At 41.1% G+C, this 20880-nt stretch overlaps 1 protein-coding gene across 1 annotated transcript in view; it reads right to left on the bottom strand.

Moving 5' to 3' along the window:
• Positions 1 to 20880, bottom strand: part of Ppn (proteoglycan-like sulfated glycoprotein papilin) — a 326401-nt gene that overhangs the window by 191971 nt on the left and 113550 nt on the right. Inside the window, exon 2 of the mRNA XM_083119653.1 lies at positions 13510 to 13570. Coding sequence (XP_082975779.1) covers positions 13510 to 13570 — 61 coding nt within the window. The remainder of the gene's footprint in view (positions 1 to 13509; positions 13571 to 20880) is intronic.

Genomic DNA, 20880 nt, shown 5'->3' with positions numbered 1-20880 from the left:
GTATGTTTTCCTTCTCAAGGGTGCGCATGTAACTTGTCTGGGGAATGGAAGCATTGGGCGGCCAGGATGACATGTGACGGCGCCTGAAACTACAAGAGGAGACCGAAGCACATTTGTAGCTGTTATTTCTGTTCGGTGGGGAAGAAGTATCGATGCGAAGGGTTTCTGGTGATGTCACAAGGGGACATGGCGCAACAGAGCGATGACAGACAGCCTTGTGGTGGCAGTTCTTCTTTCTTCGACTGTTCTTCCAGCTGAAGCTTTGTTGACGTATTCTGGAGTCCCAATTATACAATTTCTTAGCCAACAGGGATTGGATAAATCAAGCATTTTCCTAGATTGTAGGTCAAACACGCCAATAATATATCCGATCTATTTATTTCATCTGCAATGGGAGCAGTGGCGGCAATCGGGGGGGGGGGGCAGTTGCCCTCCCAATTTTTTTCCACTTTTGCTCCCAAACTATGCTAAACCTTATGTATCAAGGGCAAGTAAACTGTTCTTGCCCCCCCCCCCCCCCTAGTTTTCGCACCTTGCTACCCTAGTTTTGAAACAAAATCGCCGCCACTGAATGGGAGTAAAACTCCGAGAAAGTCGGACCTTACATTCCTCTTAACGTCCCTTTCTTTCGATGTTGCCAATTCTTGTAAAGACACCCACGCCGAAAGGAATCGGTGGTCAGTGGACAGTTTACTTTCGTACGGAAAGTTCAGACGAGGAGCACAAAAATGTTGCAACGCTGTAAACCCTGTCCATCTGTTGGGAGAAGTGTGTGATGTACCGTTGACAGTTTCAGAACTTTTCCAGCAAAGCAGTGTAAGTTATACCCTGACTTTTACATAGACTTCTTACTAGGCAGAATGACTAGGCACGAAAGAATAAAAATGTCGTCCACCAAAGAAACAAGATGTGAGTGTGACACTTGGGTATTCAAACAGCATAATGGTTGAAGTTACATTGAAATTGCCGAGGTTGTTGTAAAAATCTAACCCTTGATATGTCACATTACCACCTTTTCATTTAAGAAAATGAAGTTGATTCCAAGAAGGCGCATTTCAAGATGGCCGTTAACACAAGACAAAACTTGTTGAAGAAACAAATTAGTTTTGCGCTCATCCTTGTAATAGCAGTTAGCACAGTGCTATAAAACAATAAGGAATGTCATAAAACACTAAAGATGATAAAAACCAGTAGTGAAATGTGTTTGTGTGTCTGCGTCATGACATGTCTTTACTACAGAAGAGTAATATAGTAATAGACTCATTTGGTTATCCAGCCTAGCTATTGTCTATGGACCAAATTTCGTCCTGTCAGGGAAGAGTAGCAATAGCACTTGAGTAAGGAAACTCCAAACGGGGACGTGATAAAGTACATCACAAAATAAAGGTAAGAAAGAGAAGGACATGTACGATAAATATGTTCCTCCGCAGACATCTTGCTTAGTGACGACAAGCTGTCTCGGGAGGAACAGCCCTAGCTCCTACACTGACACATATTTCTCTTCTGGTTATCTCAACTGCATATCTGTCCGACCTGCACCACACACAGAACGGTGGGAGATCTGTTTCTTCGTATGTTGATTGATGCTCACATTTAAAAAATGAAGTTAACACCAAGATGGCCACCATGTTGTAACATGCACTAACAACTTCTACCTTTCTTTTCTATATCATGTATCAATATGATTCCCTATCCGTATTTGTTTTAAATTGCTGCTTCCTCACTTATGAACAACGGAAAACATTATGGCTCAATAAGCATAAGGGTTAACGTTATGTTGAAATTATGCAAACGAACGTCTTTCTCGTGAAATTATAGCCCATTTTGATAGTCACATGGCCATCTTTTCTATTTAAGAAACTGAAGGCGACTCCAAGATGGCTACCATGTTGGTGACGTACCCTAAAAGATTTAGCCCCCTTTTTTATATCATGTATGATGACGTTGGGGTCGTGATTCCCCATTCGTATTTGTTTTAAACGGACGTGTCTACACTTATGGACCACCCTGTACTGTTGTTTCTATAAATACATCCTCCCCACAACATTTCTACTTCAAAATAACATTATGATACGGCAAATCCTCAGTAATTAATAATAATAAATAGCAAATATATTCTCAGAGATAGGGATTGGAATTACAGTTGTCAGTTTCACAGGTGAAGATTGAAGCGTGAAATAAGTAACTGGATATCAGTAAAATATTGCATTCAAATATATTGTGTGTCCTTCGTATGTTATTCTCTAATGGTTTTGCCATAAGAAAAGAATACCTTTTTCCTGGGTTATTCTTAAATTATCCAGCGTTTCTTTCGCTTTGGAAACACTGCACTCACCTGTCGACAGTGGGCAGGTACCTCCATCCATCTGGTGGCAGTGATTGAAAACGCAGCGTTGAGATAAACCAAGGAAACGTCCGATTCCAGGACACGGTTCATCCATTACATGCAAGGGAAACAACGGGTACAGTTGCTCATTTGTTTTTGTTTCTTTCCCTTTTTTTTCGTTTCGCCGATTCCTTCCCACCGACAATGAAAAATCTATCGGGAAGCTTCGGAAATCGCCACCCAAGCAGCCCTCGTCTTCGATTCACGTCACATCACGGAAGGCAAGCACGCACGGATGTCTTTTCTCTATTTTTTATCCACCTTTTGTCATTTTTTCTTCCAGGTGCGAGACGAGAAGATGAGGTTCAAGAAGATGCAGCATCAGCACACGTGTGCCTCGGGCATTGGCCGTGGGAAAATGTGCCCATGTACCAAAAAGGGGGGAGGGGGAAGTAATGTTATACTGCCCCATTCCTATCGTCACTGTGGTTAGCCCTTACTCCTGTTACGGTAGAGTTACGAGTACGAGTATAAAGGGAATTCCAGAAAAAAAGGTGTTTTGACAGTACTAATTGTTATGTACAGTTATTGAGAATTAATTAGAAGTAGGCTGTGTTTAATTAAGTAACTTGACTATGGTACTCACCTTGGTTACTTGTTTTGGAGAGAAATGATTGCGCCAGTGATTTATACAGGGTGGCGCGCGGGAGTGGGAGATTTTGATAATGCCGTAATGCACAATAATAATATAAGAAAGGTACATGAATGCCATTTGCAAAAAACAAAACATAACTCACCTTTTTGAAAATAATGTTTTCTAATTGACGTCTCTCTCTGAAGTAAACTTCCTGCATTCGGGAATGGACGTTTCTCATAACTTTACGTGTACTCCTTAATACGGATGCACGGGAGAGGATGGTAAATATGGCGTCCCTCCCTGAGGTAACATTCCTGCATTCGGGAATGGATGTTTGTCATAACTTTCTGCAGTACGTCCGCAGTGATAGACCGAATCTGTTCACATATCGCAGCCTTTAGTTCCTCCAGTGTATGAGGACCAGTAGTAAACACACGATCCTTTAAATATCCCCTAAAAAGAAATCACGCACTCTCAGATCTGGCGATCTTGCAGGCCAGTTCAAATTGCCGTTCCTTGACATGATAACCCATTTAGAGGACGTTATTTTCAAAACGTGAGTTATGTATTGTTTTTTTGCAAATGGCATACATGTAGTTTTTTATGTCCTGAATTATGTAACAATATATATATTATTACTGTGCATTACGACATTATCAAAATCTCCCACTCCCGTGCGCCACCCTGTATAAGCGGATTCCGGTCTCGATACGCTGACCACGCGCGTCACTCAAATCCGCCTGGCAGGCCCTGGCCCTCATAGGGCTATTGCGTCATGGGGCAGAAATTTGTTACCTTTTATACCTTTAAAAGGTTTACCTTAGATTTGCTTCATATTTGTCAAAAATGGGCTCCTGTGCACCCAAATCGTTAGCGCTCTCGCCTTTCGCTTTCGTTCGAGTGGTCGCGAGCTCCGGGTGGGAGACCCCAAAATTTCGGCGCTGACCCAGCGACGTGAGGGCGATCGAAGAACTCCTCAGAAAGAAGTAATACAGAAACTGTAGCGGGCTCCAGTCTCGAATGCCAGAAAACAGCGCCAATGACACTGGATGCTCTGACCACGTGTCACCCAATGAAAACAAATCGCTCTGACAGGTCCTGACTCTTATATGATTGTTGCTACAAGGAGTAGCAGAATACACTGAATTCTGTTGTTTGAGTAATTATATTTACGTCAAAAAAAAACAATACATTACAATGTGTAGAAACAAACTTCAAGATCTTGGTTCATATTGCAATTTTTGAACATTCCGTTGGTACAGCTTCTTGAGCAAAATTCTACTCCATCTGCACCAATAAACGAACAGCTTTGTATAATTCAATATGGTAATATTTCGTAAGTATTTGAACCCTCGCCTGCCTTTTCCCTCGGTACGCCATCGTGACTTAAACCTTTCAAGATGTGATCATTGACAAAATAGGCCATTCAGGATAATTTACTATTTGGTCTAGTTTGCAGGGAAATAGGATCGGCTTGACCTCAACCGATGAAATGATAAATATTCCGAATTCCAAAGTTCATTCTGCACCGTACTCCAAGCGATAAAAAATTACTGGTTTGTTCTCTTGTTGCAGTGAATGATTCTGTCTCAGGTGCAAGTAACCGAGGCGTTGCCAGCGAGTTCAGTCGACGACATCGCCAACGAAAACCATTATTATCGCAGACCACAGCGGGAAGATTGCTGGAGAAATTAAAGAGTACGGGTTCCGTTTTGTATTTGCCCACCTCGGCACAGGATCCAAGACGAATGCCATGCCATTCCGACTACAGACCCCGAGTGGAACTCGACGGAGGAAATATTGAACAAATAATGCCTAAACTTCGAATCATTCTCCGGAGAAAAATCAACAATGCTCAAGAATGGATACCTGTCAACCTAATGGGTGTGAAAGACAGCGAAGTTTACGCAAATCTTCCTGCTTCACTCAAAATAGAATCGAGCAAAGATAGCTTTCCCAGCATCAGAACTTCCAAGTGTGCGATAAATATTCTGATCCACATCCTCCCTCTATTTATACTGTTGCTGCTGTTGCCACATGGCGTCACTTCCGGGCCGAGAAACAATTTCCCTTTAATGTTTAGAAACCAACGAAAAAGCTTTACATCCACGCAGTTCCGGTGTTTTATTTCCGGTAAATATATGTATTGGACGTAGCTGTACAGGTCACGATGAGTGGTACATTTATGCACTATATTCCTGCGCAAGGGCTCCCGCATAGGAGGCACTTGGCCCTCCCCCCGATATATCTACGTAGAAAGACTTCATGTAGTCCAAATTTTGAAAGTGTAGCGTGAAAACACGGGACGGGGCTGCAGTGAAAGACGGATCATCATTGGCGTCATCTCGAAACTGACCACCTCAACGTCATCCCGCTAAAAAAGCTCTCCTTGAGCCGAGAGAGCCTTGCAACACAATTGTGGAGAGCGCTCGAATTTTCACACGTGTTGAGAGGACTTCATGACTGACGTACAGAAACAGTGACCCAGACAGCGGCTTCCCGCCAAAGAATGCAGGAAACGCGTCTGGCCATACATGCATAATGCAGCTGGTTCCCGAGTGTTACGTAACGCGTAGCTCGGTGACGTCAGACGGACGGAGGATGCATCTCGAGCATTGCAAAATGAAAGGAGTGAATGAATCGCAGGTTATTCTCGCCTGGTGTTTACTGTTAGCGGTGCACTCGTCAATTGCTCTCCAAGGGCGCGAAAATTCCCACTTCTTTCCGTGACCTGAATGCATAGGCCTTGCGTTGAGAGTGAGAATGGAATCGGACAATGTGATTTTCTGGCATTCTATATATAGTAGACTGTATCTAATCCTGCCATTCCTTGCAGTGAGAAACGAGAAATGGGGGGGGGGGGGTGGGACAGGGGGGTCATGATCCCCGAGAAAAGTAGCTGTCACCCTTGGTTCCCTCAAAAAATATTTTGACTAGAATGACATCAATATTACCGTATGAGCGTACATAGGCGGAACAAGAAATTTTTCACAGAATATGTTGTAAGCATGAAAGACATAACTTCGGAAATATAATGTGCAGACTTTCCTAATAATAATAAAAAAAACATTATATTCTCGAGACAATTGCGAGGGTTAGTTTCAGGTCCAGTTTGCGGTCAGATAAACTAATCGGGACGGGACTTCAAAAGTGGAATCCGAACCACTGTGTAATGCAACTCCAGAAAACGAACTCAGGAGCCTGTGATCATAAGATAATAGCATTAGCAGATCATTGGGAAATGGAACGGAAGTACTTCTACGTTTATTTATACTAACAACCAGTGGCGGCCGGGCAAGTATGATGGGTAGTGCCAACGTGATCAAGATATCGAAAAAAATGCCCCCGCCCCCTCCTTGAGGTTGCCTCACTGGCCAAAACATTTATCCTCGTTTGGTAACGTGGAAAACAGTGTGCGTTTAAGTAATATAACACAATACGATTCATCTTCACATATCTTTATACACTACAGGACACTTCACTAAAAACACAATTACAAGAGCAAGGGAAAACAAATCGTCTCAACTTTTCCTCCCCCATGCATACGTATTCCAACTGGATGTTGAAAATATTCTAGACATTTGATGTAAAAACAAATTGTCGAAATGCCAAAGGAAACTCGCATCACCATAGGATTTTTTACTTTTATATTTTTAAAAAATCTGGATGGCCCTCTAGGCGCATCTATCTGTTATCAAAATGTTCATTTAACTTTGGAAAAATACTATGTTCGTTTCTCCAAAAGTTGGCAGAAAAGTAGATAGTACCTTTTTCACGAATTACTTCCCCAACGGGTCTTACAAATCCGTCGTATTTAGCGACTTATCTCTGAAGATGGCAACTGTGTCAACACTGCGAAAGTTCCCTTGTTGTGCCAGGCGAAAAAGGGCACGGAGGGTACGAAGCAGCTGGCGATGCAGTGAGGAGGTTGGGGCTGTTCATATCTAGTCTGTGGTTCGGGCGGTCGTCACGTCAGCTTGACCGATTGCAAGATTCGAATCTCCTTGTCTGTAAACTATCAATGTATTAATTTAACAATACTTGAGCTAGGTATGCGTTTCTTCTGAGGATAGTGCCATGGCACGGCGGCTCTCCCCCTTAAGCCGCCGCTGATAACAACTATTACAAAAAGAAAGTTACGAGCCTGAGACACTTTTGGAAACATTTGGTCTAGATAAACATTCTCCTTGTGCCAACTAGGTAACGTTATTGTTGCCTTGTAATTAACGAGTTTCGTATTAGATTTCCGTTGTCGACTTATTTAATTGTCTCTAAAATCTAGTCAAGATTAATATATTTTTTCTTAACTCTGTTTATTCCTTTACTACCTGGAAAAGGATTGGTCGAACCTTATTTGTTCATTATATATCTAACCACATTTTGTATAATACTCAGTCATCACTTCTGAGAGGGGCACGTGGTCCAGTGCCCCTCCCGCTAAATCCGCCAATGTGCGCGTATATTTTCTGCACTAACTTCTGAAATTTTTCTGTGCTCTTCACGTTCCACTCTGGCCCTCGATGTCCCCATCTTAAATATTTCTGCAGTCGTTTTTCCACATTGGTCATATTGAAGGTTGGGTAGATTTCGTTCTAGCGACTGCAATACGTGCAATGCGAACTGAATCTTTCCTAAAGCCACGGATACTTCTCGGTTGTAACAATCCTATTATCAATCTCCCAATGGAATGTCAGACGCAGAGGCGTCCACACAATTTACGCTCTCGACCGTTAAGTAGTCTTATCCTACGTGCACTGCAACCCGTTTAAAAATGTTGTGCTCTTTGATTGACAAAGAGCCTGGGGTAAGAAAGTGGGACCTGCTCAGCAACGGATTTTTATCAAAATGTATTTCTTAGTGACGATTGTATTCCTTGTTTTATTTTACTTCTGCTATTTTAATGTGCTTATCTACATACTTAGTTCATCGCGAAGATAAGGATGAATGAACCGATAAAATGTATGGGACAAACACAATGATACATCCTGTCTCATCAAGGTTCGAACCTGGGACCTCTAGCTTCGCCACAGACGCGGACGATTTTTCGAAACGAGTGAGATTTTTGGAAGTCATTGCTGATACCACGGCTGTCGTTAGCTGGTGGTGACACGGGGCGCAACCTCTTCAATCATCCAAGAAAAAGTGTATCATCCTATATGTAAGATATTAGTGCATACAGCATCCCCTCATCTTTCTGCCGCTGTTAAACTTGACTCATTGAAGCCTAAATGTTATGCATTCCGCCTAAGTATCGAAGTCTATTCTTGAATCCTTTCTTGCTTTATTGTACGTCACTTTTCTTCCACTTTGGGCTAACTGCAATGATAAAACTCAAGAGACACTCGTAAAGAAGCTTCTATTTTTAAGAATATTGCAAACATACATTTCTGTCGAAGTACTTGCCTTTACCATGCTTTCTTGAATGCAGACATAACCCAAGTTTTATGATAATTCTAATAAGATGGTGACAATAAAAAGTTAAGAATTATCACCCCAATAAAAATCACCCCCGTCTATTTCCTTTACCACCCTTAACCTTAACTTCCCTTGATCAAGCTTACATGGACGTGCGTTGGTTGCCTAAATCGCCCAGTGAGTGCTACACCCAGTGTTGCCATGTTTCTCTGTGCTGGGAAATTTAGACAGAATTTTACTTGAAAATGGTAATTTGAAGATATCGGGTTAACATGAACGTCAAGCTGATTAAAGTTTGAAACGCATGTTCCCTTCTTTCGTTACGTAATTTATCCCCCCACAAAAAGAACAAACCACGATAAAAAATGTAAAATTTGGCTTGGAAACATTTAATACGCTTTCTTCCCAGTATAACATAATATTTAAGTTATGCTAGCAAGTCTGCAAGTATGAACTTTATATTTGTGATAATTGTCGTATGTTTTTCGCAAAATGGGAAATTTGCTATCAATAATTATCATCATTATTCCCTATTCATTTTCTCTAATCTGTTACTTGTGTGAAACAGTTATTTCTGTGATGCATTGGGAATGATAGTAAAAATTCCAAAACTACTCACTCTCTAGACTTCCTAAACCCGAAGGATTATGGCTGCAACAACACGAGCCTTTCCATCTGTCCCTATCCTGGGCGAGATCAATCCAAACTTTTCTATCCCTTCCGATTTCCTTTCGGTCCTCTCAACGTTATCCCTCCATCTTCGCCTTGGCCTCCCTAAAGGTATCTTACCATCAGGTTTCCCAACAAGAATCCTGTAAACTCTTCTTTCCTCCCCCATTCGTGCCACAGGGCCTTCCCATCTAAGTCTTCTTGATAATTCCACAACTAATAATAATAATAATAATAATAATGTTTTGTGATCATCATTATTTTTTTTTTAACAAATGGAAAAAAGCTTTTGATAAATCTGTAGTTACTAAAGGGAAATTTCACTTCCTGGTTCTGGCAACATTGCCTACACCACGTAGCGTTATGTACAGTCCTCACACAATGACTTTGCACGGCCAACACACGGGGAATATTAATCCACCTGAGGAGACCGTGGGACGTCCCCCCAGACCCATTCCGGCCAGACAATGGTGTCAGCGGGCAACAAGGCCTCTGGGACGAGTCAATTTTCATTCCTGATTGAACAGCGAGGGTGTCTCCGTCCGGCGAGGAAGTCGACACAATCCCGGCGAGTGGGAGCATTTCGAAGCAAGACAAGGACCCATCCCACCGTAGCGTTAATTCACTCGGGACGGGATGCGCGAGGCCAAATGTGCTCCTGTCACACGAAACATATCAAGGTACAATTGAAACTGCAACACGTTACGGCCCAACCCTTTGCTGCCCTTGCCACTTTTCTCCAAACCCAGCCATCCCAAATGATTGAACCTAGGTTTCGTACCTTGGGCGTCACCAGAAATTGGGGTAGGGATGGTCATGCCGTCGACATAAAATTCAATGGTAGAAAAATAATAGTAGCCAAAAAATATTATAAACCAATAATAATAATAATGTATTACTTTTATTTCAATTTATTATTTTTTTATTATATCTTTGAAGAGAGACGTTTACTCGATAGCCGACACGTGTTTTTCCTTTACTTTTCATATTTAACACCATTAGCATGCTGAATAATGCAGCTGCGGTAGCTCAGTCGATGTCGACCTCCGCGGCGGAGTGATTAGGAGAGCGCGCTACAACGCCAGGGGTTCCGGGTTCGAGTCCCGGGTAAGGCATGGGTATTTGTGTTTGTCCAGATGATAAGAAACTAAGAAACTGTAACAATTGAAAAGCGTAAAAGTGAAAGAGTGTGAATGGTGGGGGATACCTCCGTGTAGGGGGTATTTCCTTTAACAATAAAAAAAAATTTAAATATCGTTACGGCGTCTGACTACCATGTGAGAGACCCGGGTTCGATCCCCGGCGGGGGAGAACCGGAATTTTTTCCACCTGTTCAAGCGGCTTCGGCGCCCACCCAGCGTCGTATAAAGTGGGTACCTGGAGGAAACTCTGAGAGGTAAAGGCGACCAGGGGCGTGGTGCTGATCACACCACCCCCACCTTCGGCCCTAACCCCACACCCCCATACGCCTTCATGGCGTGGTGCATATTATTTAGGGGAGCACTTTACCTATTCTTTTATTTTTTTTAACATGCTGAAGTTCATATATGAACTATAGTTATTACTTGTTACTTGTACACGCCTCGTTCAAGAAAAATCCTCGAAAATTAGGGGTAATTTTAGTGAAGAAGATGCATAAAATCTCATTCTTTGAATTTTGAAACTTTCTCGAGTGGTAGAGTATGAAAACCTGAAGTTGAGTCCTGGTTTCTGCATTTTACACCACATTCTTCTGACAACTGCATTTTTCCTTTAGTAATCACCTAAGCTCTTTGATTCTTTGTCTAATTTGAAATGAACGATGACATTTTCTATAAGAGTGTCGCCCTAACCCCCCTCCTCTCGATATATTAGGCAAATATTTGAATTACAAATTATGATTTAAATATATTGTTATGGAGATAAGATCAACTCTCTGTTGCGAGGGTTACTCGAGTATAACAGGGGTGAGTTCATGGTGTCTCCCAATAATTCACACTCTGGCAACGAGTCACCGAAATTAATAGGCGAAATAAAATAATTAATGTGTGGGTTTTTGTCTAGCAAAAATATGTAAAATTATATGTAGAATGAATCACTGAAATATATCAAAATACGTAATAATATTTTTGGTAGTCTTCGATCGTTTCCTTCATCCATGTGCTTCTCTTTTTTTTCATTTCTTTTTCTTTTTTTTTAAAAAAAAGAACGTTAGAGTGGCTTTCTAGGATGTTTCGTCAGGGTTACCACTGAACTGTTAACTTGCAGCCACCATTCCAGAATGAGCAGGAATCATTTGAGAAATCTGGCAAAAAAATGTGTAAAATACCTCAAAAAATGTTTAATGAAATCAGTCCTATCGTTTCCAACATTGTAGTTCTCCGACATTTGTTATTATTTTTGTCCTGAAAAATATATTATTACATACAAATCCTGACATTAATAATATATTTTTAGCAACCTTCACGGTAATTTATTTATTTTTGTAAGCGAACGGAGTCTGTTCCTCAACATGTCAAGAAGCAATGTGTGCCTGCTTAAAGAATTCCGGTACCATATGGGCTTAGAAGACGCTCCAGTTGTGCAGGGAGTAAAAAAAAAGAGCCTAACAAAATGGCACGTGGAAACACGTATTCAAGACAATCAGACAAACCGCGTTAAGTAGTTCTGCATGGAGGCCCTTGAACGTTTATCTGCCGCAACCAATCTCAACGAGACTAAAATTAAACCCCCTCCCCTTTTCCGGTGGCTGACGGACACGAACCAGAGGGGATGCTGCAATTGGTATCTGCACTTAAAGGAGAAATCGGGGGCCGTTTTCATGCCAACAGCATCGGATCAAAGACGCTTGCTAGGGGAGGGGAGGAAGCTTAATGAAGGAATACCCGCAGCTGTGCGACCTGTTTATGGTGCGGTTGAATGGAATGCACTTTAACTTGAAATGAAACACACTCCTGTGTGAAGGATATTAAATTGCAACTATTGTTCTTGTTGTCTTGTGTTATTTGTGTTTGTCATGGGAGAGGGGGTGCATGCTAAACCCTGGTTCATGGACGCAGGGGTTTATTCAGACTTTTCCATCTTGGAGGGTGGAAGTTTGTGTAAGGGTTTATTTAGAGACAAAATGACCATAAATTGGGCCTTTGTGAAAAATCAGTGGGAGAGTTGAGGATATTTGGGTGGGGTGTGTGGATGAAACACTGCATGGACTAGGTAGGTCCAAGTATGTTTTTGCCAGGAGGAAACGAGGCAGATTGTCCCGTAAAATAGAGTGACATCCTTTTAAAAAAAATCCTTCAGCTTGAAGACACAATGTTCCTGCAATAACCTTATAATAATTAACAAATTACTCTGACTGAAATGAAATTATACCTGTGACATTCGTTTTCCGGGATGGATTGTGCCCTCATTACCCCCCCCCCCCCCACCCTTCCTCCTTTACTGAACGTCCTTGCCCAGGGTCGGATTTAAAGTTTCGCTTCCCCGTAGGCCAGTGTGAAAGTGCTTCCCTTTGTACGTAATTTTCTGCGAAGATAGCTACTGTAAATTGAGAACGAGTTATATTATTAGTAAGAGAAATTTGGCGCTCTCCTTTGTGGACGCTATTACCGGATTTATTACGCAAGCAGCAAAATATTTTCAATCTGAAGTTGAAATGAAATACACAAACCGAGATATTCATCACCATCATTTTACAACAGACCATTCTACATGTTTCGTTGTATCTCTCTTTTCACCAACATTGCTTGCTAATAAAGGATATTGTACCGTTAGTCTTCAGAGAAGTACCTCTATTCTTGTTTTGGAAAATTATCACATTTTCTTTTTTATGTTTTTAAAGCTTTCTACCGACACAAATAGCTTTAAAGAAGAAATATAGAAGAATCATTAATGGAACAGGGATAACACCCACATCGAGTGAAAGAGAGTGGGAGGGAGTCGAAGAGAAGAAATACGAGAGAGAAGTAAGAAGAACAAAACAGAGGCAGAAAGAGAAGCAAATGAAAGAAACAAAGTGATAGGGAAACATAGAAAAGAGATAAGGTGAGAGATTGTGTGCAAGAGAGAAAGAAACACACACACACACACACACATAGAGAGAGGGGGGGGAGGAAGAGAGATTGAAATGGAAAGAAACAAAAGGTAGGTAAAGACGGGGAGAAAGAGATAATGCAAGATAGAAAAGAAAAAGAGAATGCAACACAGAAGAGAAAGAGCTTAACAAACAGGAAGAACGAGAGACGGCGAAACAAAGAAAAAGCGATACAGCAATGATTTCGTCCACCATCGAATCCAACCAAACAAAATAGCTGGTGATGCCATCAAAATCGAACCTGGGACTGCTAGTACCAAAGATATCATTTGGCATCGCGGAAACCCGTGAAGATATTCCTGGTCATAAACAAAACATTACTACTTTACTAGAATAGCCTAAGTGAAATTACAAGAGGCATAAATAAAAATGAAATTTTTGGATACTTACTTGCCTCGCGACGGCGGTGCTAAATACAATAGCTATAACGAAAGTCACCAATGGTAAGGCCCTGCAAAGAAAAAATAATAATTTTATATTTTGACACTATCTGCAGTGTAAATTTCTACATGAAGTACAATCATTAAACAAGTATTACAAAATCAGCAAGACTTGTACAGTGTGGTCCAAAAAATGTAACCAAAATATTTAATACTTTGTTACCTTTCTACCGGGCAACCCTGTACTTTACTCTAAGTAGAAATGGTAGCCAGACCAAGAAAGCTGTTGAAAAACAGAGACGGTCGCCTTGATGATCGAGTGCTGAACTCACGTTCTCTCCATCGAAGTTCCAGATTCGAGTCCTAGTGTGGCCATGAATATTTGTGGGTATCCCTTCATCAATTTAATTTAGTTAACATTTATCCTCGTCGAGGAGTTTTGCCGAGACCAAGAACGATACGAGACGAGTCTCCTCTCGGGACTATTCAGTGACGCCACAGAAGAGAAAATAGTTGGAAGGTAATGAGTATATTCTGGGGGCAGCCGGGCCACATTAAAAAATCATTTAATAAGGTATTTATTTGAGCTAAAAGAGCATTATTTTTCTATTTTTTCTTGTTTGATGGGACGTTCGTCGAGCGGAAGGCATTTCCCCTCTGCTCCCCACTGGTACAGTGGGATCCATGAGTATCTATTACCGTGCAAATTGTCCATAACTATTATCAAAAAAAATTATCTTACATTCTATGTGTTTTTAAACGATGGATTTTTATGTATGGTGGTGCAGAAGTTGTCAACAGCTTGTTTTGAGTTTTCTTTGAATTCTTGAAGCTCTTATTCGATCAAATAAAGTGCCCGACATGGTGATGGGAAATTTGCACGGTGATACTCATGGATCCCACTGTACCATCCTTCACCCTGTTGCACCTAACCTAACCTGTCCAGTACGGTATGTTGTAAAAATGACATGTTCGCCCGGATGTTATTCGAAGCTCTTTACATGTAAGAGGATATTCAAGCATTACGATATACAGAATCCTCGGTGTGCTAAGTTAAACACACAATAACAAATACAAGTTGAACACACAATAATAATCACTGCGATGTCGTCAGAAAATTTATTTTCAGTGAGTGGAAGGGTATTAGCGTAAGCAGGATTTTTTTTTTCGGGTAGGGTTGCGTTCTATGTGGAGCGGGTTACACAAAATATTTCGTAATTGCCTATTTTTCGTTTTAAACGTTTTTCAGAGAGAATAATTGTAATCTGGGATAATTTCATGGTTGAAGGGGAGAGGAAGTGGATTTACCACTTTGGTTACTCGAACTCTTTACTGTTTTCATTTGAAGATTTTGATTCTTTCAAAATCTCATTCGGGGCTGTAGTCCCATCAGCTCCCTTCTGCGTACGCCAGCGCAGATTTATTTTCAGATAGGCTATGCTTCGCTGCTAAGATACTTTTTCATTCCTTTCTCTATTTCTTCTTCCTACGTCTCTTTATCTTTCTTTCTTGTTCCTTCTCTTCTCCCTCTCTTTATCTTTGTACCTCTATCTCTTTTTCCCCTCTTCCCCTGTTTCTTTATTTTTATTTCTTCATCCTCTTTCATTCTTTCTCTCTTGTTGATCTCTTTTGATCCCTTTCTCTTTTCATATCTTTGTCTTTTATCTCTCTCGCCCTTTCTCTGTGTACCTATCTTGCTCTTTGTTGATCCCCTTTGCTCTTTCTTTATTTTCTATATATCTATCTCTATGTGCAATTATGAAAATTTCCATGTAGGATATTTGGGTGGCCTGAGGTTCATTCGAGGTGAAGCCAACCTTCGCACTCCTTGTGGCGAGGCCCCTGAGTCGCAAACTCAATTGAGTTGATTTTCACGTTAAAGTTTTAACTTAGATCAACCACTTTGACAGGCAACATACAACGTACACCAAATTGACACATTGCGTAACATCGATATATATATTTCGGTATTTACCGTGATATTCAGATATTATGAGCAAAGAAAGACATCCCCAAGAGAAGAAACGGAACAGAGAGAGACGGGCAGACAGAGGAGAGAGTAACTTACGACTCACAGCGCTAAATAAAGTACGCAGACTAGGCCAGGGCGTATAGGAAAGCTACTGCAATATGTTGACATTCTAGTGCCCAAGGGAGAAACCATACCGATACGCTATAAACACTTCAACTTTCCTATTTATATTTGCCTGTTTCACCTCACCTTTCTACCTCTCTATGTTACTCGCGACAATCGAGACGAACTGGTGAAACAATGAGACACCTTACTGCGATGTTATTGTTTGAATAGTTTAAAAAAATCAACGAAATGTTCGTAGAATGACGCTACCGAATGTGCATTTACGATTCCAAAAGTTGCATCGAAACTTTCAAGGATCAGATCCCAATAATTTCATCGAAACTATCAAAATTCAAACTCCTACTGGATAGACAAGAAATGACCATTCGATCGATGACATTCCAGAATCTGTCAGTAACTTCTAGCATTGAAGTGACAGTATTTTCTTTTGACATCTTGCAGAGCTCCTTGAGAGTTCAAGTCGACATTCCTGGAAAGCTGAACGAATATTTACAATGCAGAAGTGTGACACTCAGATGTTCCACTGGATCGTTCTGTAATGCCTCCCCCCGTTTCCAGAGATCTAACGGACCACCTGCCAGGAACGAAAAGCACTCGAAGAAGAAAAAGATGATAAAAAAGAAAGGGGAAAAAAAGAAACAGAAGTGGGCGAAGTAATCTGGAAGCCTGAGCTGACCCCGCGACCTTCGCAGCAACACCTGTGCATGATACCACAAACTACATGTTCCATCTACCCTCTCGTCCACACAAACACTTGTGGTTATCGGTACACCCGAGTGTTGCCACTCCGATGCACTTCCGACTAACTTGATACAGAGGCGAATGCATCGTCAGAATGAGTCTTATCCAAATGCACACGTTGCAAAGTGCAATTTGCTAATCAGGTTAATTTTCACAGTGGTATATTAATTATGGCTGCTCTCTATGGGGGAGTAGTTAGGAGAGCGCGCTACGACGCCATGGGTCCGAGGTTCGAATCCCGGTCTGGACATGGATGTTCTTCACTCATCCTAATCTTCACGATCAGACAATGGCAAACAAACGAAGTATAATAAACGGAATCAATTAATGTAATAATAGTGCAGTATGTACAGTCACCAGCAATAAAAACGAGACACCTAGGTCCTGAAATACTGGCTTCCATGCAATGTGGTGTGTGTGTTGCCTAACTTTACGGCGATGAGCCAACTTCAATAGCAAATTTTCAATAGAAAGTTCTGCTATCGCCACAGACTCAGTATCCGGGTCAGGGTGCGAAATCCTGGGGGGATGGGGGATTTACCCATCCACCAACAATCTTGGCCTCAAAAATCCCAACCAAACATTTTCGGAGGGGTAGAGTTTTTGTTACAACAAACAAAAGATAAGCAATTACTTTTAATTTCAAATATACTGTACTAAGAAAAATATCGAATACATACACCCAAATTAGTGTAGTTGCGAGTGTTCAATGCTTTTTCTCTCTCAAGAGATCATTAACAAATCTACATCAATAAGCACAATAAAAATAAAACAAGAATGCAAAACAATAATAACAATGAAATCTAGTTGATTTATAGTAACATAAAGCAAAAACTTAATAAAAACTTACACATAATAAATCCACTTCAACTATTTCATAATTTATTAACATCTTGAACCAGTTAGTAAAGGACGTAGTTTGCTACTTTACAATATCTGATATATTTAAAAGTAACATTTGCCGCGGTGGCTCAGTCGGTAACGCGTCTGACTACCATGCTCAAGGTCCCGGGTTCGATCCCCGGCCGGTTCAAATCCGGGAACTTTTCTAAGGTTGGAAGCGGCCCCGGCGCCCACCCAGCGTCGAATAACATGGGTACCTGGGGGAAACCCTGGGGGGTAAAGGCGGTCAGGGGCGTGATGCTGATCACATCACCCCCACTCACGACCGGATCAAGAAAGTGTGGGGCGTTACCCCCACACCCCCTATACGCCTTCATGGCGTGGTGCTATGCACAGGGGAGCACTTTACCTTTTTTTTTTATTTATTTATTTTTGGGTAATTAATAATAATATATTTTTAATTTAGTAATTTATTTTTACTTTTAATAACATTATAAATATGTATATCGTATAATTTATATGTATGTTTGTTGGGAAAGGGGTTTGTAGATTAAGATCTTTCTCCACCCCACCAGTCTTAAATGATTTCGCACCCTGATCTGGGTGTCTCATTTTTATTGCCGGTGACTGTACGTATATTATATGTGGGAAGCTAAATTCAAGTCACTACTCTTCAAGCATCAGGTTATTATATGAATTGTATATGTGTATCAGGTGGGTATATTTTAGGCTAGATAGGCTACCTGCAAGGCCTGAAGCACGGAGATTAAAATACAGAAGGATTATATCTTAGAAAGCGAGCATAAAATTAAATAAAATCACCAAATATCGAACTATTAACACTGCTTTAATCACAGAGCTAGTTAATTAAAACATGGTCTTAAATATTACCATGCCAATTCTATATTTCAGTATTGTTTTCACAAGGTAGAGAATTTCATATCAATAATTGTATTTCTTTCATAATGTCCTCTTTTTCCGTTATACGTAGGTCCTAAATATTTTATTCCTGCATTTGATGTTCCCATGTCTTTGAACATGGGTCAACAGAAATAATTGTGTTATTATTATTACTGTTATTTTGTGATTGCTAATTTGCATTATTAACATGAGGATCATAATTGGATACTACGTTACTAGACTTCACAAATTCCAAAATATGAAGAGGCCCCTACGATTTTTTTTCAATCCCAACACTACAGCACATGTATGATAACCCAGATCTTGGATTCAGCATACGCCACAGATTATATGAAAAAATTATACTCCCCCTGGATGCCAAACATTAGAAACAACGGGGAAAATTTCCCCTCATCCCCCTGTCCAATGCCACATTGATTACATTGTCTACGTGTAGTCATAGTCTGCATCATGGTTGTCCAAACTATTGCCCGCCATGGCTTTTTATGTAGCCCGCATTAGTGCTTGCCAAACTTTAAGCCTTATCTAGTGTGCATCCAGCTTAATACGGCCCGCAATCAATTACTCAAGTAGTTAACTGACACTTTGCAGAAAAAAATGTTTGGACACCTCTGGTCTACAAGGTTTCCACGTAGAATGCAGACCATCGACGCATCTATACCAATATATAGCTCTTTCGATAGAGAAACACTTAGCAACACTGTTTAGGTTCTGGTATTATGATCGCAGGTCATCAGTTGGCGCAGTGTCCCGAACCCATTGCCAGCGGTGATGGCCAACCGGTGTTGGAGAAGCACCATGGTGGATGTATAGCCTTCATAAACATTATCTTAGGTATTTGGAAACATAATGGCAGAAGACTCTTTAGCACCCGGCACATCACCTGCATGTCTTTTATGAGATTCTTCCCTCGAGCGTCTGACAGCGGCTCGATTTACCCTCTCAAAGGGATGTGAAGGACTGCACATGTCCATAGACCTTTGAGAACCACATATGAAGGTTGGTTGGTCAAAGGTCCCCTGGGGGCAAGTACTGCAGTGTTACTTCACCCAACGTGCATGAGACCCCCTGCTGGGGGAAACAAAGAAGTAACTTTGTAAGTTTGTATTCACTCACGTTCGTCGATTGCGTTAAAGTCGCCATGTTGATCTCCTGGTAAAAGCTAGACATTATACAAAAACTATTAGTTTTCTTTGGTCACTGGAAACAATGGAAAGCTTTGTGTTTGAGGGCAAGGGCTACAGTGTGAAGGGTCGAATGAGAGAGGTAGATCTATCTAAGCAGTATGCTGTCGGACGAAAGCTAGAACTTTACATGGGAGCTTATGAAACAATTTCTTAAGGGGGGAGGGACAATTTCCCCTAGATCCTTCTCTCTTCGGCAGCTGCCGATCACTGTTGCCAGCTTCGATCTTTTGGTGCCAGATCTGGCTCTTTCGGGCACTCGTTTTACTGTGAACTATGGCACCCGACCCTGCCCCACTATGATGCCATCACTGGCTCCGGCTTACAAAGACAACTTCTGTCATAAGTATACATTTTGCACGTGACGTGATATTGTTATATTGGCTGCGTCGCCCCACCCCCTCTTACATCCCCAGCTACTTTTCTTTATAGCGTCTTCGCTGACGTGAAGAGGACGTAATATTGTTATCCGGAAATACTTTATTTTCGATTCCATACGACCATCGGTGGATTTCTGAGATGGGTGGGTCTAGACGGTGAAAACTAAGAATAAATTGCCATCACTTTAAAGCTAACGGTAATAACAGCAACCCCTCACCCACACCTCCACTCATTTGGCACCTAAAATTACCCCAGGAGGCAGGCACTTTATCCAGTTTCGTAAATCTAGTTCCTTGAAAGTTTTTACTCCATTTACGGTGAAATTTAGCTCTTTTATGTGCATCAGGTTTGGCAACACTGCCAGGATGGCCGTAGGAGGCAAGGAGAAATACATTGCTCTTATGGAAGTATTATTTTATTTGTTCTCTTGGGAATATCAAACTTCCGATGGCATAGAAAAATATATCAACGGAGAAAGGACAGACTGAAGTAGTAATTGACAGGCGGAAAAGTCGAAACTTCCATTTTATTACCCGTAACTTTAAGTTGAAGTTGATTTCCCATAAGGAATACATGTGTATCTGAAAATTCTTATTCATCATATTTTTCAAACATCGTATCTAGATTAATAATCAACTTAAAAAAAACACTTTGCAACATGTGGAGAAATTCTTACTCTATTGAACACCAGCTTTTTTCCTCAGTAGCATTGCCCATTCGGACAATATTGAAATAAATGCACAACTGGTGCGAAATTGACCCTCATCCCCTTAAGTACTCTAGGAACTGAACAGAGCACATGAACGTAAAGAAGGAAGGTTGAAGAATAATACCGGGTGTTTCACCCAAAAAGCCGTGATTTCTAGCGGCTACAAAATTTATTTTAAGAATAATATAGTAAAAAACATAAATGGATACACAAGAAACAACGTTTTACAATGTTTTACACTGTTTTGTTTCGTTTGTTTCAGGTTGTATAGTCCAGTATAATAATAGCGGACCATAGACTGTCGTTGGAGCAGAAGATCTCATTGGTGACTTGGTTCATTGAATCACGCTCCCTTGTTGGTGTCCAACGACGATTCCAACTGGAGAATCAGTGTGCATGGGCACCATCCACCAAGTCCATATGGCGTTATGTTGATCACTTCAATAAAACTGGTAATGTTAGGGGGAAGCAAAGAGCTGGATCCAAACCAACTGTGCGTACAGA

The sequence above is a fragment of the Lepisma saccharinum genome, chromosome 3, assembly GCF_977018435.1.
Source record: "Lepisma saccharinum chromosome 3, izLepSacc3.1, whole genome shotgun sequence".
NCBI classification, from domain to species: Eukaryota; Metazoa; Arthropoda; class Insecta; order Zygentoma; family Lepismatidae; genus Lepisma; species Lepisma saccharinum.
The sequence above is the reverse complement of the archived record's forward strand: the minus strand, read 5'-3'. Positions and strand labels throughout refer to the sequence as shown.